The 23,927-nt window shown below is 31.2% G+C and overlaps 1 protein-coding gene across 1 annotated transcript in view; it reads right to left on the bottom strand.

Annotated features, from left to right (window-relative positions):
* Positions 1-4,823: 4,823 nt before the first annotated feature.
* LOC127730688 (ceramide synthase 2-like) overlaps positions 4,824-23,927 on the bottom strand; it is a 90,528-nt gene continuing 71,424 nt past the window's right edge. The window contains exon 10 of the mRNA XM_052239212.1: positions 4,824-13,403. Coding sequence (XP_052095172.1) covers positions 13,263-13,403 — 141 coding nt within the window. The 3' untranslated portion in view covers positions 4,824-13,262. The remainder of the gene's footprint in view (positions 13,404-23,927) is intronic.

Raw genomic sequence — 23,927 nt, 5'->3', positions numbered from 1 at the left:
TTTTTTAGTAGCAATAAACAAAAAAACTATGTCAATTGGACATGCTTTGATACTATATATGCCCTTGAATTTTTACTAGATAACATTTTTGTTCGCTTTGGAGATTCCGTATATCGTCAGGTTATCGGAATTCCAATGGGGACTAACTGTGCACCACTTATTGCGGATCATTTTTTGTATTGCTATGAGTTACAATTTATGACAAAAATCAGCAAAGACCCATCGAAACAACATCTGGTACACAAATTTAATAATACTTTTAGATATTTGGATGATATTTTGGCTCTCAATAATGACGACTTCAGTATGTATACTAAAGAAATTTATCCTGTTGAACTTACTTTAAATAAAGCTAATACTAACAATGACCACTGCCCTTTCCTCGATCTTGATATCTATATCATTAATGGAAAGCTTAATACTAAAATATATGATAAAAGAGATGATTTTTCATTTCCTATCGTTAATTATCCATTTTTAGATGGTGACGTTCCCTTGTCACCATCTTACGGTGTTTATATATCTCAACTTGTACGATTCGCTCGTGTATGTAACAATGTTTTAGATTTTAACGAGAGAAATTTATGTATTACGGAAAAATTATTACACTAGGGTTTTCGATATCACAAACTAGTCAAAACATTTACTAAATTTTATCATCGGTATAAGGACATCATTCGTAAATATAGCTCAACATGCAGACTTCTTATACGTTCAGGTATTTCACATCCAATTTTTTATGGAAATATTCTTTATAAAGTACAAAAATGTCAGTATTCACCTCTGAAGCTAAAAAAACCTTTAAATAGACTTATTAAGAAGGGATATAGTTACGATACTGTTGTCAGGTCATTAAAGATTGCATATTTTGGCGTTAATATTGATTCACTTATAGGGTCTTTGCATCGGCACTAAACACATTTATTTAAAAACCAGTTGTTGGCATGACACGGGTTATGTTCTTCTCATATATGTTATGATGGTATGATACTAAACCCCTAACGGGAAGGATTGTGCCTGATATTCATATGATGAAGACATAATCTTTCAATCAGTTTAATTGAAGTCTGGAGCTGGCATGTCAGTTAACTGCTAGTAGTCTGTTGTTATTTATGTATTATTGTCATTTTGTTTATTTTCTTTGGTTACATCTTCTGACATCAGACTCGGACTTCTCTTGAACTGAATTTTAATGTGCGTATTGTTATGCGTTTACTTTTCTACATTGGCTAGAGGTATAGGGGGAGGGTTGAGATCTCATAAACATGTTTAACCCCGCCGCATTTTTGCGCCTGTCCCAAGTCAGGAGCGTCTAGCCTTTGTTAGTCTTGTATTATTTTTAATTTTAGTTTCTTGTGTACAATTTGGAGTTTAGTATGGCGTTCATTATCACTGAACTAGTATATATATTTGTTTAGGGGCCAGCTGAAGGACGCCTCCGGGTGCGGGAATTTATCGCTGCATTGAAGACCTGTTGGTGACCTTCTGCTGTTGTCTGTACTATGGTCGGGTTGTTGTCTCTTTGACACATTCCCCATTTCCATTTTCAATTTTATTTTATCAACATGGCCTTAGGAAACATCGTTCGTTTAGAAGCTTAGGACAACTGGCGATCACTATATAGAAACCGTCGCCCGATCACTGGATTTAAAAGATCAAGTTGAAATGGCATTCGGCAGTCAAACATCAATGGGTTCCACAGATTAGTTATTATGGTATCCAAGGCTATTTATTTAGCTGAATCACCGCTTTGCTAATCGAAAGAAATCAACCATCATGGGTAGTTGGCGATATGAAAGAGTCGATTGAAAAAAGCAAGTTCTACTGTACCACCAAGAGATGGTTCATGCGCCCTTCTGGTTCAACGACAAATGCCATGTGAATTCATAATTTACAAGTACACGTCGACTATTTGTTCACTACTCCCTCCTATACACAGCCAACCACAACTGGTCCGATCTTGCATAACTTGGTAGCTGCAATGTGCAGTTCTTTTGTTTTACGACATACGTGTATGGTCTTCATGGATAAAGGGCGAGGTTTTTGTTCAAGTGACAAACGTGTGCTTGTACTTAAACAGGTGTTGTTTGTCTTTGTTTGAATGTCTGTTTTTTTCAGGAAGAGTAGAATGTTGGTGTTGGACTGGTATTTTTGACGATTCGTGACATACTTTTTGATGTGTTCATGTATCAATGAAGAAAAGACAAGCAGCTGGCAGATGATCGTCCATTTGGTAAAATGCTTAACCTTTATGAATACGAACAAGAGTGCACACGCTGAAATGTCTCGCCTTCTTTACTAATCATTGATATTATGTTGATAGTCCTAAATATAAAGCTTTATTACAACTGTCACATTAACTTAACATTAACCAAGTAAACTAAACATTGACCAATGAACCATGAAAATGAGGTCAAGGTCAGATGAACCATGCTAGGTAGGCATGTACAGCTAACAATTCTTCCATACAACAAATATAGTTGACCTATTGCTTATAGTTTAAGAAAAACAGACCAAAACACAAAAACTTAACACTGAGCAATGAACCTTGAAAATGAGGTCAAGGTCAAATAAAACCTGCTTGACTGACATATAGATCATAAAATATTTCCATACACCAAATATAGTTGAACTATTGCATATAGTATTAGAAAAAAAGACCAAAACTCAAAAACTTAACTTTGACCACTGAACCATGAAAATGAGGTCAAGGTCAGATGACACCTGCCAGCTAGACATGTACACCTTACAATCATTCCATACACCAAATATAGTAGACCTATTGCATACAGTATAAAAAAAACAGACCAAAACAAAAAACTTAACTATAACCACTGAACCATGAAAATGAGGTCAAGGTCAGATGACACCTGCCAGTTGGACATGTACACCTTACAGTCCTCCCATACACCGAATATACTAGACCTATTGCTTATAGTATCTGAGATATGGACTTGACCACCAAAACTTAACCTTGTTCACTGATCCATGAAATGAGGTCGAGGTCAAGTGAAAACTGTCTGACGGGCATGAGGTACGCACACACTAAATATAGTTATCCTATTACTTATAATAAGAGAAAATTTAACATTACAAAAAATCTTAACTTTTTTTTCAAGTAGTCACTGAACCATGAAAATGAGGTCAAGGACATTGGACATGTGACTGACGGAAACGTCGTAACATGAGGCATCCATATATAAAGTATGAAGCATCCAGATCTTCCACCTTCTAAAATATAAAGCTTTTAAGAAGTTAGCTAACGCCGTCGCCGCCGCCGCCGGATCACTATCCCTATGTCGAGCTTTCTGCGACAAAAACACATACCTGTTGTCTACAACTACAACATGAAAACTGTTCAGCTCTTCCTTTATCTCGGTTTAAAATTGTCAGAGGAAATGCATTGTGACTTCCATATATTCAAGGCAACGCAAAAGCTAACATAACACTAGAATTTCGAAGGAGGAACTTAAACAAATATCTCCCAAGTTATAAAAGAGAGTGCATACTTATCAACACACCTCAAGTATGGGTTCACCACTAAGTGATCACATACAGAGGGTGTCATATTAACAAAATCAAAATGGACAACTTAGAACTTTCCGCTTTGTAACATCATGGAAGTATTATATTGACATCATGGAAGTATTATATTGTCAATATAATACTTCCATGGTAACATCAACCTATACATGGGATATAGCACCTTACAGAAATTGGAACACACAGAAAAAGCCTGGCTCATAATTCTATATATAAGATCTTATACGAAGGAGAATTGGTCTGCCATCAAAGATTACACCAAGAAACCAAGCAATAGCACAGACAGTTTTTTCCAGATACAGCACATCTATCGATCGTCATCAATAGAACAATTGTCGACTTAATCCATCTACCTGAAAGTGAAATGTAAGCTCGAACATCATAAGCCTTCCGGGCCTGTGTATGGGAGTCCCCGATTTAACTGTATATACCTAGTTTAACCCTTAACATTGTATACCTTCATATTTGACTGTTCTGTTTGCATACAAATAAAAAAAGCTTATAAAACAAACCGATAGGTAAAATGGTATTAATGATAATAGGCAGAATAAAGATAAAGATCCACGAGATATTGGATATATTATGGCATAAATATCTTTGTCAATTCACTGTATCATGCCAAAAGATATTTCTAAAAGAGAGGCGAACGATATCAAAGGGTATATCTAAACTCATAAGTCGAAAACAAACTGCCAATGCCATGGCAAAAGAAACGGAAAAAAGACGAAGAGACAAACAATACACAAAACACAACATAGAAAACTAAAGATGGAGCATCACGAACCTTACCAAAATCCGGGGGGTGATCTCAGGTGCTCCGGAAGGGTATGCAGATACTATCTACATGTGGCACCCTTCGTATTGCTCATGCAAGTACAAACCCAGTAATAAGTCTAATTCGGTAGGTCGCATTCTGGAAAACGAGGATGGGATTGTGGTTACGACAATGGGAACATATCCGTCGTCATCTGTGAAACAGATACTTCTTAACAGTCAACCAACTGGTGACGGCATCCGTACAATTTCCGAAGGATTGATTTAAAATTCCCCACTTGGAAGCTCTTGATTATCATATCAACTGAGAGATATATACTCCATATAATCGTCATGTTTTAAGGATCAATTACATATTCAAGTTAAGTTACATGTTGAAAATATTGGTTTAAAATTGGGGAACTTGGAAGAGGAGTGTAAGGACTCATTTTGGTCAAATCAAGTCGCAGAATTTCGGTCCTTGAAAAGAACATCATTTTGTAAGATCAAAATAAATGCTGCAAAACTTGTGAAGTATATAAATATTTTATTAGTGACAATATAACTGGTGCATTACATGTAAAAGTTCAGACTACAATCACTTTGTCTTATCTTATATTCGCAGATTTAAAAACTAAAGTTCTTAATGCAGGCTTTTACATTTCTTACTGCAAATTCAAATCATTATACCTAGGTATATACATTTCAAGAGTTTCCTTCCCTGTATTAGCTCTACAGATCTAATATACTCATTCAGACTGACATGGAAGTCAATTGTCGATGCAAAGAATATAACTGTTTGAAATAGAAATTTTGATATAATTTAAAATGACATTAAATTAAGTAAATAATAATTATGTATCAATCAAGTGACTCTTATTGTTTCACATCCATTTCTTTTTGTTTGAAAATCTTTCATCTAGATTTGAATATTTTGTCAATATTTTAGCAGTCAATATTTTGTAATTCATGCAATGCAAAATCTTTAAAATATACATGAATGTTTGTATGTCTTCATTGCTGTGTTCTTTAATTAAGTAGGCATTTTTTCTCTATTCTTTATTTGGCCCATTAATTTGTAATCTCTATATTTTAGCACACTCTTCCTCTCTATTCTTTAACATTTTTTGGCTCAAATTTCTCTATTCTTGTTTTTATAAAGAAATGCTATTTCTGATGACAAACGAATACTTCTTTACTTGTATATCCTTACTTTTAACAGTGATGTAGATATAAGTGTAAAGGACTTCCATAACAGTGTATTGTCTGTACAATTTGACAGTTAGAAGATATAATATTTTTGTTATCTTTGTTACAAAATTCGATGATTCTGATTCTCTATGACTTAAGAAGAAATCTCTTAGCCCTGCATTTAAACCTGTAAATCTGGTCATTATATAAGTCAGGGTATCATTCAAATGATATATTCATGGCTCTTCTATTTAAGTATGAATGGTAGTCATATAACAGATACTTAAAAAGCTATAATAAAACTGAACATTCCTATCAAAATCAATATGTAAAACAATTTAAGGCAAAAAAGCTTGTTTTTCTATGAGGCTGTTATTTTAAATGGTCACGCACAGCCAGAAATTTTAATATGATTTACTGGTTACCAAATGCTTATATATTGATACATTTTTCTTCCTAATATGTGATTCTTCTATATATATATATATATAAATCCCACTTAAAATAAATCCAACACAACCAGATTATTGATAATATAGTACTTTCATGTCTGTTGACCATCTCCAGGCGAATACAGTAGGTATATAACTAACCGTAATGTCAATGTGACATAACATATAATGGAAAGGTAGACAATGAAAATACTCTTCAACATTCATACCCTTATATAAATACAAGATTAAACCATTGGAAACATCACCTATTTAAGAGTGGTTCAAATTTTGTGATAAAGTTCTCTTTCTATTAATATTTAGGTTTGCTTAATTGGTGAAAAAAAAGAAGTTGCAGATAAGATTTGCATTACCATATGAATATGAAGAGACACCTATTTTCTTTTGCTATGTGATATCAATAAGGCCAATTTTACCTTGGCATACTGAAGCTAATGGTAGTCTTATTTGTTTCTACTGATCTTAATTTTAATAGAGTTGGACAAAAAATAGTGATCTTTTGCTTCTACTCTGTAATGTTGTTAACACAAAAATAATTTTTTTCTAACGATGTAAAGTGAATGTAACAATAACTTCTAAAAGACTAAATAGAGCAAAGGTAATAATAAATAAGATAACAATGTGTAAAAAAATATTTAAATTAACAAAACAGAAAGGACAAATTATACTACAACATATATAAAATTATTTCCTTCATGTAAATAAAACAATCTGCTATTTACAAAATAAATGTGTACATTTTATGCCGAGGTAATTAAAATTTTTTAAATAACCTAAAACTGGTAAAGAAGATGATTATAATAAAAATTCTAAAACACAATATATTCGTATTTAACTTTATCTATTAGCAATCATTTGAAAAACTTCTAAAAACCTTTTTAAGATTTTTGTCTAGCAATATCAAGATAAATATCATTTAAAATTAAATCTTTATGTAAAGTTACATTTTTTCTTTGAAAAAAATAATGTTCCTGAGTAATAAAAACACAACATAATTTGAAGTTCACCTCAGTTATGTGATCTTGTTATTTTATGCTCATGTGTTAATTAGTTTGAGGCGTTTAGCATCCAACATAACAACTTAATGCTCTGAGTCAGTTTGTGAGGGGGTCTTCTTCAAACTTATATACTCAATTATTAGAATAACAGTCCATCTAAATTTTCAATAATTCAAGCAAATTTGAGGCTTTGAATGCAATTCATTTGTAACATTTCATTTAAAGGAAGAAAATTATGTGATTTTATCTTATTATTTTGATTGTTTTAGAAACAATTTTTTTAATTCTTTTTCATTTTTTTCAATTGATTCTTAATTCTTTTCAAAATTTGAGAGAACATTCCTGTGATCTAATTTTAAAAAGGAATGTACAATAATTTTTTTTCTGTTTTCTATTATAGAAAGAAAAAAAAATGAAATGGCAACATTTTTGCTTTTAATTTTCTAAAATCATTTTATAAGAGCTATCTTCTTCTATTTTATTTCAAAATTCTGTTAATCGTTTTTCTTTTTATTGATTTATTTAATAATGCTTTTAGCCTATATAGGCCTTACTAAAAGTGTCTATTTTCAAAGCTTGTAACCTGAAAACAAGCTCCATGACATCATATTTTTTAAAAGAAATTGAGCTTTCAAATTGGCAGCAAACAGAGTTTTCTGTATTTTGAAGGTAACCATTGTTGAGGGCAACTAGTACATGTACCAATGAAATTGATATATTCTTGAAGTATGAGATTTCAGGCTTGTTTGACTTGTCAAATTCTATATTTTGCCTTTCAAGACCTAAAGTGCAATTTTTCAATCTATCAAGGACCGTAACTCCTAAACAGCAATAGTAAAAAAACTTAATGCCCCCTCCGCTACGGCGGGGACATAAAAAATAGTCAATATCAAACTTGACCTTCACTTTGTCATCAGTAATAACATATGAAAATTTTAAAAGCATTGGTTGAACTGGTTAAAGGTTATTGCATGGAAACTTTTGGCAGACGCCCACCCACCCACCCCACTTCACCATTTTATTATCTGGATTTTTTGTTTAGAATTCCAGGATCTAAACTACATCATGGAAAGTATGAAAACAATCTATTTATTTTTGTTTATACCCCCATACTACCTTTGAAAATCCTTATGTACAAGTATGTCCTCTGTTGTCAGTTAATATTAAAGTCTTGTAGCAAGATTTCAGTTTTTTTTTATAATGATGAGATTCTTTTGATACATTTTTTTGACATACAAAATGAACTTTTTAATGCATAAGCATGCACAGACCATACTAAGGAGGCATATTATCTAATGAGACTGGTGTACTAAAGACATGTACAATTATCATATTTTTTCAGTAAATGAAATTGTTCAAAACTCACCTATAAGCTCACAAAACTTCATTGATTTTTTCAAAACTCACCTATAAGCTCACAAAACTTCATTGAACTTGTACAAAACTCACCTACAAGCTCACAAAACTTCATTGAATTTGTTCAAAACTCACATTTTAGCTCATAAAACATCATAGATAAACCTTCTTATGATTAAATACATAGTTACGATGGATTTCATATAAACATCATGATAATCAATAACATAAAATAATACATAACATTACTTCTGAATTGTACAATTACTATCTACCATTGTATAAAAAAAATATTATATATAAAATAAAGTGTAGAATATAAATAAAATATATCTTCCATGTATGCTTCATGCTTTCATTTCAATAAGACAAGGACATTTTAATTTCTTTTTGTTTAAAAATCCATTTAAAAATGAAACAAGAGACTCCTAAGAGTCTGATTGTTCACCTGATATTTTGGTATTTATTCCAACTTAATTACAATCCACAATATTTCTTTATCTAGTATTTATGGTTTTAAAGATAACTGACAATTTTGGATACATGGATTTTTTGGTATGATTATCTTGGTGAGTATTTTGGCTTTAAACAGTTTCCATCTTTTTATTATTGTTTTTAAGACAATAGCCAAAAATACATAATATTGGACAAACTTTTAATTCAAGGGCAGTAGCTCCTTAAAGTAATCATTTGAAAATTTCTATCATACCCACTTATTTGTGGATCTTTTTTTGTGAATCAATTTTAATGTTCTACATTTTTTCTCTGTCTATTATAGTTATCAATATATTTGCCTCAAACACAAAAATTATTTTTTTAACTTAATGGCAATAACTCCTTTATGAAGTCATCTGATGATTTTAAGGAATATGGGAAGTAGGCAAATTGTGATACTTTGAACAATTTTGCCATATTTTCTCTCTATTATTGTTTTCAAATAAATATAAAAAACTTAGATACAAAAACAAAACAAAACTAGCAAAAACTTGTCATTTTAAGAAAACATCTCTTTTAACACTTATTTAATGACAATAAGTCCTTTAATTTGTCATTCAACAATTTTTATCATTTTGATTTATTTTTAGATTTTGATTTGCTGATTTTGTTACTGTTACAGTTTCTCTCTCTCTACTATGGTTTTCAAGATAATTGCAAGAAATGCTAAAAATTTGCAAAAATCCTAAATTAAGTGATAAGTTTATTGACAATTTTAGATACATTGACTAATTTGTAGATCTCATCTGTGATCATTTTCACTGAAAACAGTTTCTTCATTTCAAGATAATTAGAAACAAGAAATTAGCTGTCAAATGGACAGCAAGCCAGGTTTTCCTGTATTTTGAAGGAAACTATTTTGAACTTAAGAGGGCAGCTAGTACAAATGAAATTGATATTTTCTAATGTAAAGTGCTTTTAGGCTTGTTTGACCTCCCAATTTCTCTGCCTATTTTCCAATCTATCAAGGATCATAACTCCTAAACAGTAAAAGTCGTCAAAAAATACCTGACCACCATTTTGTCATCAGTAACAACATATCAAAATTTGAAAAGCCTTGGTTGAATGGTTCATAAGTTATTGCACAGAATAGACAAAAAGTGTTATTTTCAAATCTATCAAAGACCATGACTAAACTCCAATACATCAAGGAAAATAACTCCTCAACGGTGAAAGTGAAAAATCATCAATATCAAACTTGACCTCAATTTGGAAAACAGTAACAACATATTGAAATTTGAAACGCATTGGTTGATGGGTTCATAAGTTATTGCATGGAAACTGTTGGCAGCCATCACCATACTTCACTATTTTATTAACCAGATATTTCCTTTGAAAAACCCACTTAAAATGCAAAAATTGTTAAAAAAATTTCATTTAAGGACAATAAATCCTATTAGTACGTTTTTCTGATAATTTTGGAGTAAAAGTAGGGAATCTTATTGACACTTTTAGATTTTCTCCATCTGTTTTATTTTCATATTAGATTTCCTGAATATCACCTATGTTTTATTTTCAGCCATGGCAGCCATGCTGGTTCATTGGCAGGAAGAATAAACACAAACTTTATGAAAGGTTGCTTAAGTATCATTTATTTTAAGTTTGTTGAAATTAATTCAGTGGTTTCAAAATAAATTTATTTTTAAAGTTGGTGATGACAGACACCATTGTCACCAAGTAATGGCAACATGGCTCAAATGGCCAGGTGTGCTAAAAAGAAAAAAAAATCTTCATTGCAATCATGTAAATACACACTGATTTGTACCTTTCAGATAACAAATTCAAAATGCATAAAAACCCAAGATACCATTGCCTACAGTTTATTCAGAAATTTTCTTCTATCACATTGACATATTCTACTAGAAAATATCTGACAAAAGTTTCAACAAAAAGTCATTTATATGTCATGCAAAAACTACCTCTAATCATTATTTGACATCAAAGACAAAAATTTATACTCAGTAGGTAATATAAATTTTTTTAAAGTATTGTTGTCAAACTGGACATACCACCACAGAGCTGAACATCTCTAACATGGTACAACTCAACATTTAAAATTCAAGACCAAATATAAAATCATTAATTAATACACAAGCTGAGTAATATGTATTAATATAATCTGCATTGTCAAACATGAAGTAAATGGCTTGCAGTAAATATTTTTAGGTTTCATAAAGAGTGAAAATTGGATATTGCTTGATATCAACTCGAGTTGTATAATTTCAATATAATAATAAACGAGCCTTTGGAGAGTTAACTATTACTGTTTAATTTAAATAACGAGAGTTGATATCAAGTGATATCCAATTCTCACGAGTTGTTAAATCTATTTCTCTTTTGGTCAACACTCTCATTGTGTTAAATAAAAAATTCCGCAAATTGTTAATCTAATCTTTTGCACATATCAGTATGACGTCAAATGTTATGTTCCGGCGTCAAACTTTAACATCAGACATTTTAAAACTTTTTGTTCACTACAGAATGTAATAAAATTTGTCAAAAAGAAGATTTCCAAGTGAAAAGTGAGTGTTTTGTATATTATTGAAGAAATCAAATAAATCTGTTGCCATGGATGAAACTTACTTCATCTTAACCTTTGAAAGTTATTAAAGACCTAACGAATAGCCAATGGAATTGTCGTAATATCGTCTCATGATGCTGGATAAGCCAATCAAATTAATGCAGTTTTTGTATCACTTTTTCGTATCACACTCTTTGCAGTGTGATACGAGAAATATCTCTTCATGCAAGAAATAGATAACAGGCCACAACCATGAGAGAATATATATCTTTCCTTCAAACAAAAGTGGAGCATTAAGCAATGATAAATATATAGTAATGGCACTTTGGTTATTGATACTGATTTATCAGTAATAATAGTCGAGTAAGCCAGCTAGGGTTAGCTGATATTCTAATTGATGAAGTCAGTATATAAAAATAAAATGTCATTGTTCTTTTTATCAGCAATGTTTCTTAAGGCATAATATGATTTTGCATGAAGTAGTTAAAAAATTCTTTTTAAAAATGCCTACAAAACAATGGAGTAGTTATTGAGGTCATATGCACTCAAAGATAAATTGATGTGGATGGACATGAACAACGTGACATTGCTGCATTGGTATAGAGTATTACATCTTGTTGGTGATCTTAACAAAAATTAAAAATCAAAGCTAATAAGTACAGATTCAGCTCAGTAGGTATAATAAAATTCAAAGCATCATCAAATATGAAGTGACTGTTCAGAAACAGATCTGAAAATGGCTTAATGGTACAACTCATTACTGTAAAGTTTTAGACCAAATATCATAGTATTCCTTTATACAAAATCTGAGTAATACTAATATGTATCAATACTTACACTGGACATGGAAGTACCAGGCAAAACTAACTTGGAGGCAAATGCTCAATAAAAAGAAAAAGTGGAAAGAAAACAACTCTCATTTTATCAAACTTGAAAGCAAGTTATACCTAAATACCAATGGGGTCAGTTGACAAATCCTGAGAAAATGCATATTGGTATTAGAAAACTGAAAACAAAAACATACCAATAGCATTGTCAAATTTTGGTTGCCTTTCTAAAACTTAATCTGTAACGAATATAATAATATTTACACAATAGAGAATGATGATGGGATCATGGTTCCTCTTACCCATTTTGTGTGAGGTCATAAAAAGTTCAAATTCATCATAGATGAAAAGAAAAGAAAACTTAAAAGTCAAGGTCTTCATTCTAACATTCTATAATTATTTCAGTAATTTAAATAAACTATACATGTAAAAAACTATTTTGAGGTACAAAATTGTAAAAATATCCCACATTATACATACATTTATATTCCTGTTTATAACAGTCTAAGCATCAAAAGCAACCCTATGAATATATAAAAAACTAAAATTAGAAAAATTCTATGTTAGCCTGTGTTCAATTTAACATACCTTGTCATTAGAGAATTCTTAAGAAGCTACATAACTATGTTAGCATCCCCACTACAAATAAGCCTAACCTATTTTGAGGTTTATCCTGTGGTATTAGGCAATTCTGTTCAAACTAGTCTAACTGGGCAAGTATACTTTCATTAGTTTTAATTTCTAAATATTTTCACTGTACTGAATCTCTGTTTTTGTCAAGTTCTTACTGTTTTGTGTTTAATAAATATCATTATTTTTATATTATTAAAATGCATTTGTAATGGACACCTAGACACCAAACACCAGAATTTTACTTGCCATGAGAAACACAATGACTGCAACAAGTAAAGCAGGAACTGCTTACTCTTCTGAAGCACTTGAACTCATTTGATTTTGTGGGATTAGTGTCAGTCAATCTCTGGTTTTATGTGCAGTGTTTTTCTTTGGACCATGGAGCTGTCTGATTATCTTTGACTTAAAAATCTATATATTACGTTAGTTAGGAAGTTAGATAAGAATTCCCTATTGAAACATTCTAACATCGATCTTTTCTACAGTAATTACGTCACTGATGACCTTTGTCTCCTCTGAACTTTGACCTTACCCTGGGACTATTGTCATTGACATTATTAAGAATGCCTTTATAATCTTCACCTTCGCTTAGTTCATCTTTTCCATCTTCTGAATCACTTCTCACATCTGCTATCTTAAAAAAAAAGAAGCAAACATCTTCACATAGAGTAAACATATAAATGAAGCATTTTTAAAAAAACATTAGTTCAAAAAAATATCATAAGTTAAATAGTGAAACTATGTAATAAAACTTTATACATATTCATAAGCAAATCATTCAAACTTAAAAAAAAAATCTTTTTGCAAACTTTGAATGTGTATATACTAATATACATAAAGGCTTTAAATAAAAATGGATAAATTAGTAACATACTCATAAAGTTATATATTTTAATTTTTAAAAATTTTATAATTATATAACATAATGATGTTCAGCATAGACTAGTATTTTTTCTTAAAATCAGATTTAAAGATATAACAAAAATATTTAGTTTATGTGAATAACATATCATGTTTATAAAGTAACAAACAGGATTCTGGGGAAATTGTGAAAGTGGCACTCATTGTAAGAATGATGGACAATATGATACAATAGTCAAAACAATCTAATATTCACAGAAGTTAATATAGCTCATGGTTGTTGGTTTTAGTTCAATAACTGGTATTACAATAATTTGGAGACATTTCTTTTTAACTTGAAAACTATATCTATCCCTTTATGAAAACCATTTTGTATCACAATGAATCATTCTTACAAATACTATTGTAGAACTTTGATCACTCAAACAAACCATCACATTTTGTATCACAATGAACCATTCTTACAAATACTATTGTAGAACTTTGATCACTCAAACAAACCATCACATTTTGTATCACAATGTACCATTCTTACAAATACTATAGTAGAACTTTGATCACTCAAACAAACCATCACATTTTTTAAAACTTATATTTCAATTTAACATTGAAAAACATCTTTAAAAAAAAACAACATTTGGCATGGGTTCATTTCAAGTTTTCAAAGTTCCAGTTACATGCTGTGATAAAAGTATATATAAAGCATAATATTGGGTAACCTCTAAGCATATAATGACGAGGTTTTCATGCATAAGCATACTGGGGTTATATTTAAAAGGCATGCTAACATATGCATAATTAAGCGAGCTTCCTTGTGTACACTCTATACTAAGAAAATGTGCATATCATGGTTGCTTATCTGTACATTCATGCGTAACAAATATAAAACCAAGTGTAAAATAGACTCCTTAATTTAATCTCTATTGTAAATGTAAGGATAACCTTGTAAGATTTGTTGTTACATATATTCCTTATAATTGACCGAAGTTGTTTCGGTAAAGCCTTATCCAGATGTCCATATACAAAAGTTGAATTTGACTTGAAAATTATAATTTGCTTTATCCCTCCCTCAGATGTAGAACAAGAGGCAGATTTTCAATGTCTTTGTCATGTGTTAATTGGTTACATCTCCCTATACCAACATACCTGTTTTCTACAATGTATTATATTGATTTGTTATTACCTCTGACCAAAGTCAATTGTGAAACAAAAAAATCATGAATATTGAAGCAATAACTTCTGCCTAGCTCTTTATTGCAGTGAACTTTCTGACAATAGTTTAACAACCAAAATCTAGGCTTTTGTTGATGACCTCGGATGAGGGCTATTGGTACGGAAGCCCAGAGGGGACCTACAAAAAAATAATATTATATCGTTATCTCAATATATATATCGTTATTTCGATATAATTAAATCGTTATCTCGATATATTTATCTTGTTATCTTGATATTTATATCGTTATATCGATATATGTATTTCGTTATATCGATATATGTATTTCGTTATCTCGATATAATTATATCGTTATCTCCATATATTTATTTCGTTATCTCAATATATATATCGTTATTTCGATATAATTAAATCGTTATCTCGATATATTTATCTCGTTATCTCGATATTTATATCGTTATATCGATATATTTATTTCGTTATCTCGATATAATTATATAATTTTCTCGATATAATTATGTCGTTATCTCGATATCATTATATAGTTAAGGTGGGGTTATGGCACCTTTTTTCAAATAACTCAAAAATTCTACAGATATCAAAATCTAGCAGAGAGTAAAATTGATCAATACATTATGATCTGCCTCTGTTGAAATTTAAGTTCAGGTTGATCGGAAAATTCGTTTCAGAGCTATGGCCCTTAATTTGCAATTTTCTCATTTTTTTTTATAATTTTGACAATATTTTTAAAAGCGAGAGCCTTTTTTTATTATTATTATTCCAAAATATTTCCTGTTTACGCTTATCTTAGTCGTCCATGTAACAAATAAAAGGTTCCCGGTTTACAAAAATGCCATCTATACAGGGGCAATAGAAAGCTAACAAAGTCCATTTTAACCTTTATCTAACATTAAGTTTTAAATGTCTTAGGCTAGCTTGAACTAGTATATATATATATATCTTTAATATACATGAGGTCGTAATAAATGAGATGTAGTAAGAGAATTAATAAGACAACTCTTTCCTGGGACAAATTGGCGTTATTGTAATAAAAAAAATGTACACAGGAAAATATAAATATAATGGTTTTGTCGTTAGGAGTTACTGTAACTGTCAATTGATCCTCCAGTGATTTAGCAAACACTCCCCGATAGTTGTCCGACCTCTTGTATATTACAGATATATATACTATTTCAAGCGTGTCTGGAACCTATATTGAAAATCGACAGTTCTACGCATTTTCGCTGCAGCTACAGATTGATACAAAACTTTAACGACATTACATTTTTGCACCGGCAATTCGATCGGCTTTCCTGGTCTGTTGCTTTCTTCTTTTCGTCTTGATTATGCATGAAATATTTGCAACTGGACGTTAAGCAAACATCAATCAATGTAAACAGAAATTGACATATCAAGCAAGCGGATCAAACTGCCAGCGCAAAAAAAAAATAAGCCTGTTTAATGTCTTTCAAGGTTTGTCATCCATCTGAAGCGCGCGAAATGAAGAATGTTCGATTAATCCCCCAGTGGTGTTAACCGGTGCTGACCGATAGTTATCCAACCTCGGTAAATAGGTTCAAATTATGAGATGTTTCATAGCATTACTTTTTTATTATTACATGTAAAATGTCGGTTTATGGTTCGTTTTAAAGAACCTGGAATATACCTTTGAAAATTTTAAGATGTTGATTCAGACAATTTAATTGAGGTCTGGAGCTAGCATGTCAGTAACTGCTAGTATTCTTTTGTACGTTTATGTATCATTGTCATTTTGTTTAGTTTCTTTTGTTACCTATTCGGACATCGGACTCGGACTTCTTTTAAACTGTGTTTCACTGTGCGTATTGCTGCATGTGTGTTTGTTTTTTCTACATTGACTAAAGGTATAGGGGGAGGATTGAGAACCCACAAAACATCGTTTAACCCCGCCGCATTTTTGCGCCTGTCCCAATACAGGAGCCTCTGGCCTTTGCTAGTCTTGTATGCTTTTTGATTTAAGTTTCTATTATACATTTCGGAGTTAAGTTTGACGTCCATAATCACTGAACTAGTATACATTTGTGTTAAGGGGCCAGCTGAAGCACTCCTCCGGGTGCGGGATTTTCTCGCTGTATTGAAGACACATTGGAGGCCTTCAGTTGTTTTCTGCTCTTTGGTCGGGCTGTTGTCTCTTTGACACATTCCCCATTTCCATTCTTAATTTAATTATACATAAATAAAATACAACGAGAAAACGAAGACCATATTCTTGATTTATCGAGTTACTGACCTTGTGTATATTATAAAAAAGAAAAAAATGTTCAAACAAACCTGGGGCCTATAGTTTTCAATAAATAAGCAAAAATATGCGAAAATCTGCAAATTTGGGTATTTTAAGAGAAGCAAAATCTGAAAGTTTTGCCCACAAGACTATTTTGTAGCTCTTAATGATCTAAACAATTTCCAATTTAAACTAAGGCTCTAGCTTTTAATCTAAAATTTGAATTGAATGGATTTGATTTAATCGATAAAAACAAATAAGAAACAGTAATTTTGAAAATTTAGGCGAAATGTATTTCTTACTCTAAAGGAAGCATATAAATATATGCAGTGTTGTATATGTATATATATTTTAAAATATACGACAAGGAAAAGTAACATCCGGCCACCGAAAGCTTTATTATTGTAGAGCCTAGGTGGTCGAGTGGTCTAGTGCGTCGGGCATAGTGCAAGGCGATTTGGTGCCACGATATATCAGGAGCTCGAATCCCGGTGAGGGAAGAACAAAAAATTTGCAAGAGGAAATTTACAGACCTAACATTGTTGGGCTGATGTTTAGACGTATTTTAAAATATATAGAGAATAACATATGGCTTTTTCAATATCACATCCGTATCAACCCGAGACAGCAATATAATCCCAAGAGCTCTGCTCGAGGAATTATATTGGTTGAGGGTTAATACGGTGTGTGATATTGAAAAAGCCATATCATATACACTTTATTATATACATATACCTCACGTAGATGTCTTTAATGTGACATGACGTCATACAGATAAGGGGGGTTGAAATGACGTCATACAGATAAGAGGTTTGACATGACGTCATACAGATTAGGGGTTTGATAAAGCCTTTGCAACAGTGACTGCAATCGATGACGTGATGTCATATAGATTAAAGGTTTGATAAAGCCTTTGCAACCGTGCTGATATCGATATCATCACGGGTGGCTGATACAGCACGCTTGCCAGTGATTGTATTACACATACAACTTATCTGTATTTACTACTAAGTATATAATAAATATACATATACAACACTGCATATATTTATATACTTCTTTTACAGTAAGACATACATTTCGCCTAAATTTTCAAAATTACTTTCTATATTTCCATATCTTCTACCAATGAAGGCCTTTATATAATTATCATGCATTTATATTTTTTTGATATTGTATGCGCTTATCATTATGCATAGGGAACTATGTATTTCTTAAACTCAATGTTAAATAAAGATTGAAGTGGACTTTGATAGCTTTCTATTGCTCCTGGATAAATGACATTTCTGTAAACAGGAAATACTTTGGAACATTGATGAAAAACTAAAAAAGGCTCTAGCTTTTACGACTTTCAAGATATTGTCAAAACTAATATGAAGATTAAAAAAATTGCAAATATAGGCCCATAGCTCTTTAATAAGTTTTCCGATCAACCTAAACTTAAAGATACAGATCATTATGTACTAATCAATTTTACCCTCTGCTAGAATTTTGATATATGTATAAGTTTTTGAGTTATTTGCAAAAAAGGTGCAATAACCCCACCCCACCTTAACTATATATCGAGATAAAGATTTAGTTATATCGAGATAACGATATAATAATATAGAGGTAACGAAATAAATATATGGAGATAACGATATAATTATATCGAGATAACGAAATAAATATATGGAGATAACAATATGATTATATCGAGATAACGAAATAACTATATCGATATAACGATATAAATATCGAGATAACGAGATAAATATATCGAGATAACGATTTAATTATATCGAAATAATGATATACATATTGAGATAACGAAATAAATATATGGAGATAACGATATAATTATATCGAGATAACAAAATAAATATATCGATATAACAAAATAAATATATCGATATAACGATATAAATATCGAGATAACGAGATAAATATCGAGATAACGATTTAATTATATCGAAATAACGATATAATTATATCAAGATAACGAAATAAATATATCAATATAACGATATAAATATCGAGATAACGAGATAAATATATCGAGATAACGATTCAATTATATCGAAATAACGATATATATATTGAGATAACAATATAATATTATTTTTTTGTAGGTCCCCTTTGGGCTTCCGTAATTGGTAATGTTCTTTGAATGTGGGTACCTAGTGTAAGAAAAACAATGTAGGAAATTATGTGTTTGGACTTATAAAAGGAAATTATTAGTGTTTGAACTGGTAATAAGGAAATCTTAGTGTTTGAACTGGTAACAAGAAATTTATTAGTGTTTGGACTGGTAATAAGAAATTTATTAGTGTTTGGACTGGTAATAAGAAATTTATTAGTGTTTGGACTGGTAATAAGGAAATTATCAGTGTTTGGACGGGTTATAAGGAATATCAGTGTTTGGTCTGGTAATAAGGAAATTATCAGTGTTTGGACTGGTAATAAGAAAATTATGGACTGGTAATATGGAAATTATTAGTGTTTGGACTGGTAATAAGGAAATGATTAATGTTTGGACTGGTAATAAGGAAATTTACATGTACTTCAAGGAAACAAGTTTGAAATGTTTATCATTTCATCTTAGGTCTGAAGCCTAACATTCATATTTTCTTACCTATAGTAATACAATGTATACATTGTTTTTTCATGTTTTCTTACCTATAGTAATATACATTGCTAACTCATTGTGCTTACTTAATCATATACTTTTAGGATTTTTTAATTTGTATTTCTTATTAAGCTGCATCAAATCTAATAAAAAAAAATAAAAACATAAATTATTATATAATTTATGTTTTGACACAGAGATATGTCTTGCCTGTTGCCCTAAAATTCAGAAAAAAACAATCTTAATTCAAAATCACTGGACCATTAACTAGTGGGCATTAACTAATGTAACTTTATAGAAAATATTGCTGTCTATTGTACATTCTTGTAAGCAGTTCCTATCAAACTAACTTAGGCAGAAACTTAACACTGAAAATTGGTAATTAATTGAAAGTCACTGGACCATCACCTAGGGGGCAGTGCCTCAAAATAGTCATCAAACTGATAGGTACTGAAAGTAATGCAACTTCATAGCACATTGCTGGAAAAGCCAATACCTAAGTCTCCCAACAAAAACCATAAACTATAATGATCTGCTTGAATAACTTGCCTTGTAAATAACCTTCTGTACTTTTTACTATAATGATCTAGTATTCAACAAGAAGTGCGTGTAATTCAATTTTCCAAATGTTCTTTGCTATTCACCCATAAAAATCGATGTATATATGTCCAGTAGACAACATGCACCTCTCTGCCTTAAAAACTTAATTTAGCATATATTTTAGAAAGTTCATATCATATAGGACACATGTACAAAGTTTAAGATGCTATCATTATGACACAAATGTGCAGGATGCAGTCTTATGTTAGTGACACTATTAACTGATATCTTTAATCATAAATAAACTGTTAACACAGAGATATGTCTCACCTTTTTGTTATTTTGATACATGTAGTAAAATGCAAATGTTGAAATTAAAACAGCAATACTTTGACACGTAAGTTATGCAAAATATTCAGTCAATCATGACTGAAAATGAGATGTGCCCAACTGCCAATGCTAATATAACTGCATACCAAATATCATTGACCTACCACTAGAGGATCATCCCATAAACTGACCTCATCACAAACTAAAACATGTAAACTAAGCACAAGTTTCAAAGTCAATAGACCATGACTGAGGAGGCAGGGCCAAATAATCTCCATGGAAATGAGATGTGTAAATAATAATATAACTGCATACCAAATATCATTGATCTACCACTAGCGGTTCTCCATAAACTGACATAATTACAAACTAATACATGTAAACTAAGCACAAGTTTCAAAGTCAATAGACCATGATTGAGGAGACAGCGCAAAATAATCTCCATGGAAATGAGATGTGCAAATGATAATACAACTGCATACCAAATATCATTGATCTACCACTAACGGTTCCCCATAGGTGTAGAACCACTAATTCGGGCCCAGCCAGAAAGAACATACAAGAAAGTAGTATATATTTTAAATAAAATAGTTCTTAAGTATAGCTGTAACTTTGTCAATAAGTAAAATAGTTGGGTAAATTTGGTATCAAATGAAAGCTTAAGAACTTGGGATCACTGTAGGACCCTTATTGAAAGCTTATTTCAAATAATAAAAAAATATATGAAATTATAATAGGAGGACACATTTGCCCTGTTGTTAAGAACGGAAGTACTTGTTTTTGTACTACCAAACTTCCGGGAACCAGTGCGTTCTAATATGCAATTAAAAGTATTTTGAATTTTTCAGCACAAGTCAGGATAAGGTATAGTTTTGACATGAAATAACTACCACTTTATTTGAACTTAAGACAAAGTAGCCATTAATGCTTGAAATTGCAGAATTTAACATAGAAAGCCATGGGGCTAAGATTTAGTGGTGTTATTCCTATTACTGAAAGGCTCTTGAATTTCAAATTTTAGAAATCATACCCATTACAATGCAAATTGGTCACATTTATTGTTAGTAATCAAGTTGCATTTATTTTTTTATGTAAAAATTATGTTGGTGTCAAATCACAGCCCTCAAATTGCTACAGTAGGGAATATCAGCTTTTTCTGGTCATTTAGCATGCATACATTTAAGTCTTAACCTAAAGTTGAATTTTTTGCATTATTTAAGACTGAAATCAATGAAACATGTATATATTGACTGGTTTATAGTAAAAATTTAGCTTTTGGTTAAGTTATCTAGTGAGTTTTCAGGTTTTATTGGGTTTCTTAGTGTACAATAGGAATCCCAAAATCTCACTTCAACCAGTTTAGCAAGTTGTCTAGCTGGGGTGATAAATTGCTCTTGTTGATCCATGTTTCTACATAAAAGTATGGTTTTTACCAAAATAAACTCCTTTTCCAACATGTAGAAAAAAGGGGGGACAAAATTATCAATTATATTTTTATTTGGACCACTTTATCTACATTTGATGAACAATCTCTGATAAAAATAAGACATATAGGTAAGAACCTTATTATTTGAGTAGATATTAACAAACAAGAACTGGTAGTAATTGAAAAAGTTTCATATTGGTCACTATTATTATCCATATCCTGTTTTCTTCGAATAAAGCATATGTTACTACCAGTCCAATTTGAGCTTGAATTCAGTGATAAAGTGTTTCAACAAAAGCTTTATGTGTTTTTCTATCCTAGAAATAGATCATAGAAGGAAATTTAGTAAAGCAGAATTCAAAATAACAATTTTGGTGCTGTTATAGGTATAGAACCACTAATTCGGGCCCACCCAGTAAGAACATACAAGAAAGTAGTACATATTTTAAACAAAATAGTTCCTACGTATAGCTGTCACTTTGTTAATAAGTAAAATAGTTGGGTAAATTTGGTATCAAATGAAAGCTTAAGAACTTGGGATCACTGTAGGACCCTTACTGAAATTGAAATTGCAGAATTTAACATAGAAAGCAATGGGTCTATGAATTAGTGGTTTTATTCCATAAACTGACCTAATTACAAACTGATACATTTGTACATGTAAACTAAGCACAAGTTTCAAAGTCAATAGACCATGACTGAGGGGGCAGGGCCAAATATTCTCCATGGAAATGAGATGTGCCAATGCTAATACAACTGCATACCAAATATCTTTGACCTACCACTAGTGGTTCCCCCATAAACTTACCTAATCACAAACTAACACATTGTTGACGCCGCTGATCCTGGAAACATCATACCTATGTCACGCTTTTTGACTCTGTGAAGGTGAGACAAAAATGCAAAAAAAATTATCACCTTATTCTATTGTTAATAAATGGAAAATGTGTCCCCATGGACACAGATGATGCCCCCGCTTGCATACAACATTATAAGGGGACTTCAAAAACAATAAAAGTGACGCTTCCCAAATTTGTACTAGATCTGAGTTTTGTGGTAATAAGTATTGTGTATAGGTTTCATAATGTTTGGTTGGGGCAAACTTAAGTTACAGAACGGGAACTAAAAATTTTGCAATTTTTCCATTTGTAAAGGGCATAACTCTAGAACAGTTAAAGTGACACCACCAAAATTCAACTTGATCTGTGTTTTGTGGTAATGAGCATTGTGTATAAGTTTCATAACATTTGGTTGAGGCAACTTAAGTTAGAGAACAGAAACTAAAAATTTTGCATTTTTTTTTTCCATTTATAAAGGAGCATAACTCGAGAATGATTAAAGTGACCCCAACAAAATTCAAACTTGATTTGTGTTTTGTCCTTATAAGCATTGTGTATAAGTTTCATAACATTTGGAAGAGGCAAACTTAAGTTAGAGAACGGAAACTAAAAATTTTGTAATTTTCCATTAATAAAGGGGCATAACTCTAGAACGGTTAAAGTGACGCCACTAAAATTCAAACTTGATCTGTATTTTATGGTATTAAGCATTGTGTATAAGTTTCATAACATTTAGTTTAGGCAAACTCAAGTTAGAGAACGGAAACAAATTATGGGACGTACAGATGTACGTACGTATGTACGTAGACGGACAAGAGTAAAACTTAATGCCCCTCCGCTAAGGCGCGGGCATAAAAATGCAGAGCAAGAAATAACTTCAATATCAAAATAAAGAGATGTGGTTTGATTACCAATGATCAAGATATCCTCCAGAGATCAAATAATGTGGATGTAAGCAACTATAGGTCACTGTATGGTGTACAACAATGAGCAAAGCCAGTACTGTATAGTAAGCTATATAAGGCCCTCATATTACAAAATGTGAAACAATTCAATCGAGAATACCAATGACCTGACAAATGTTGATCCCTATCAATAGGAGTGGCTATATTGAAACGTC

The sequence above is a fragment of the Mytilus californianus genome, unplaced genomic scaffold (assembly GCF_021869535.1).
Source record: "Mytilus californianus isolate M0D057914Y unplaced genomic scaffold, xbMytCali1.0.p SCAF_2, whole genome shotgun sequence".
Taxonomy (NCBI): Eukaryota; Metazoa; Mollusca; class Bivalvia; order Mytilida; family Mytilidae; genus Mytilus; species Mytilus californianus.
The sequence above is the reverse complement of the archived record's forward strand: the minus strand, read 5'-3'. Positions and strand labels throughout refer to the sequence as shown.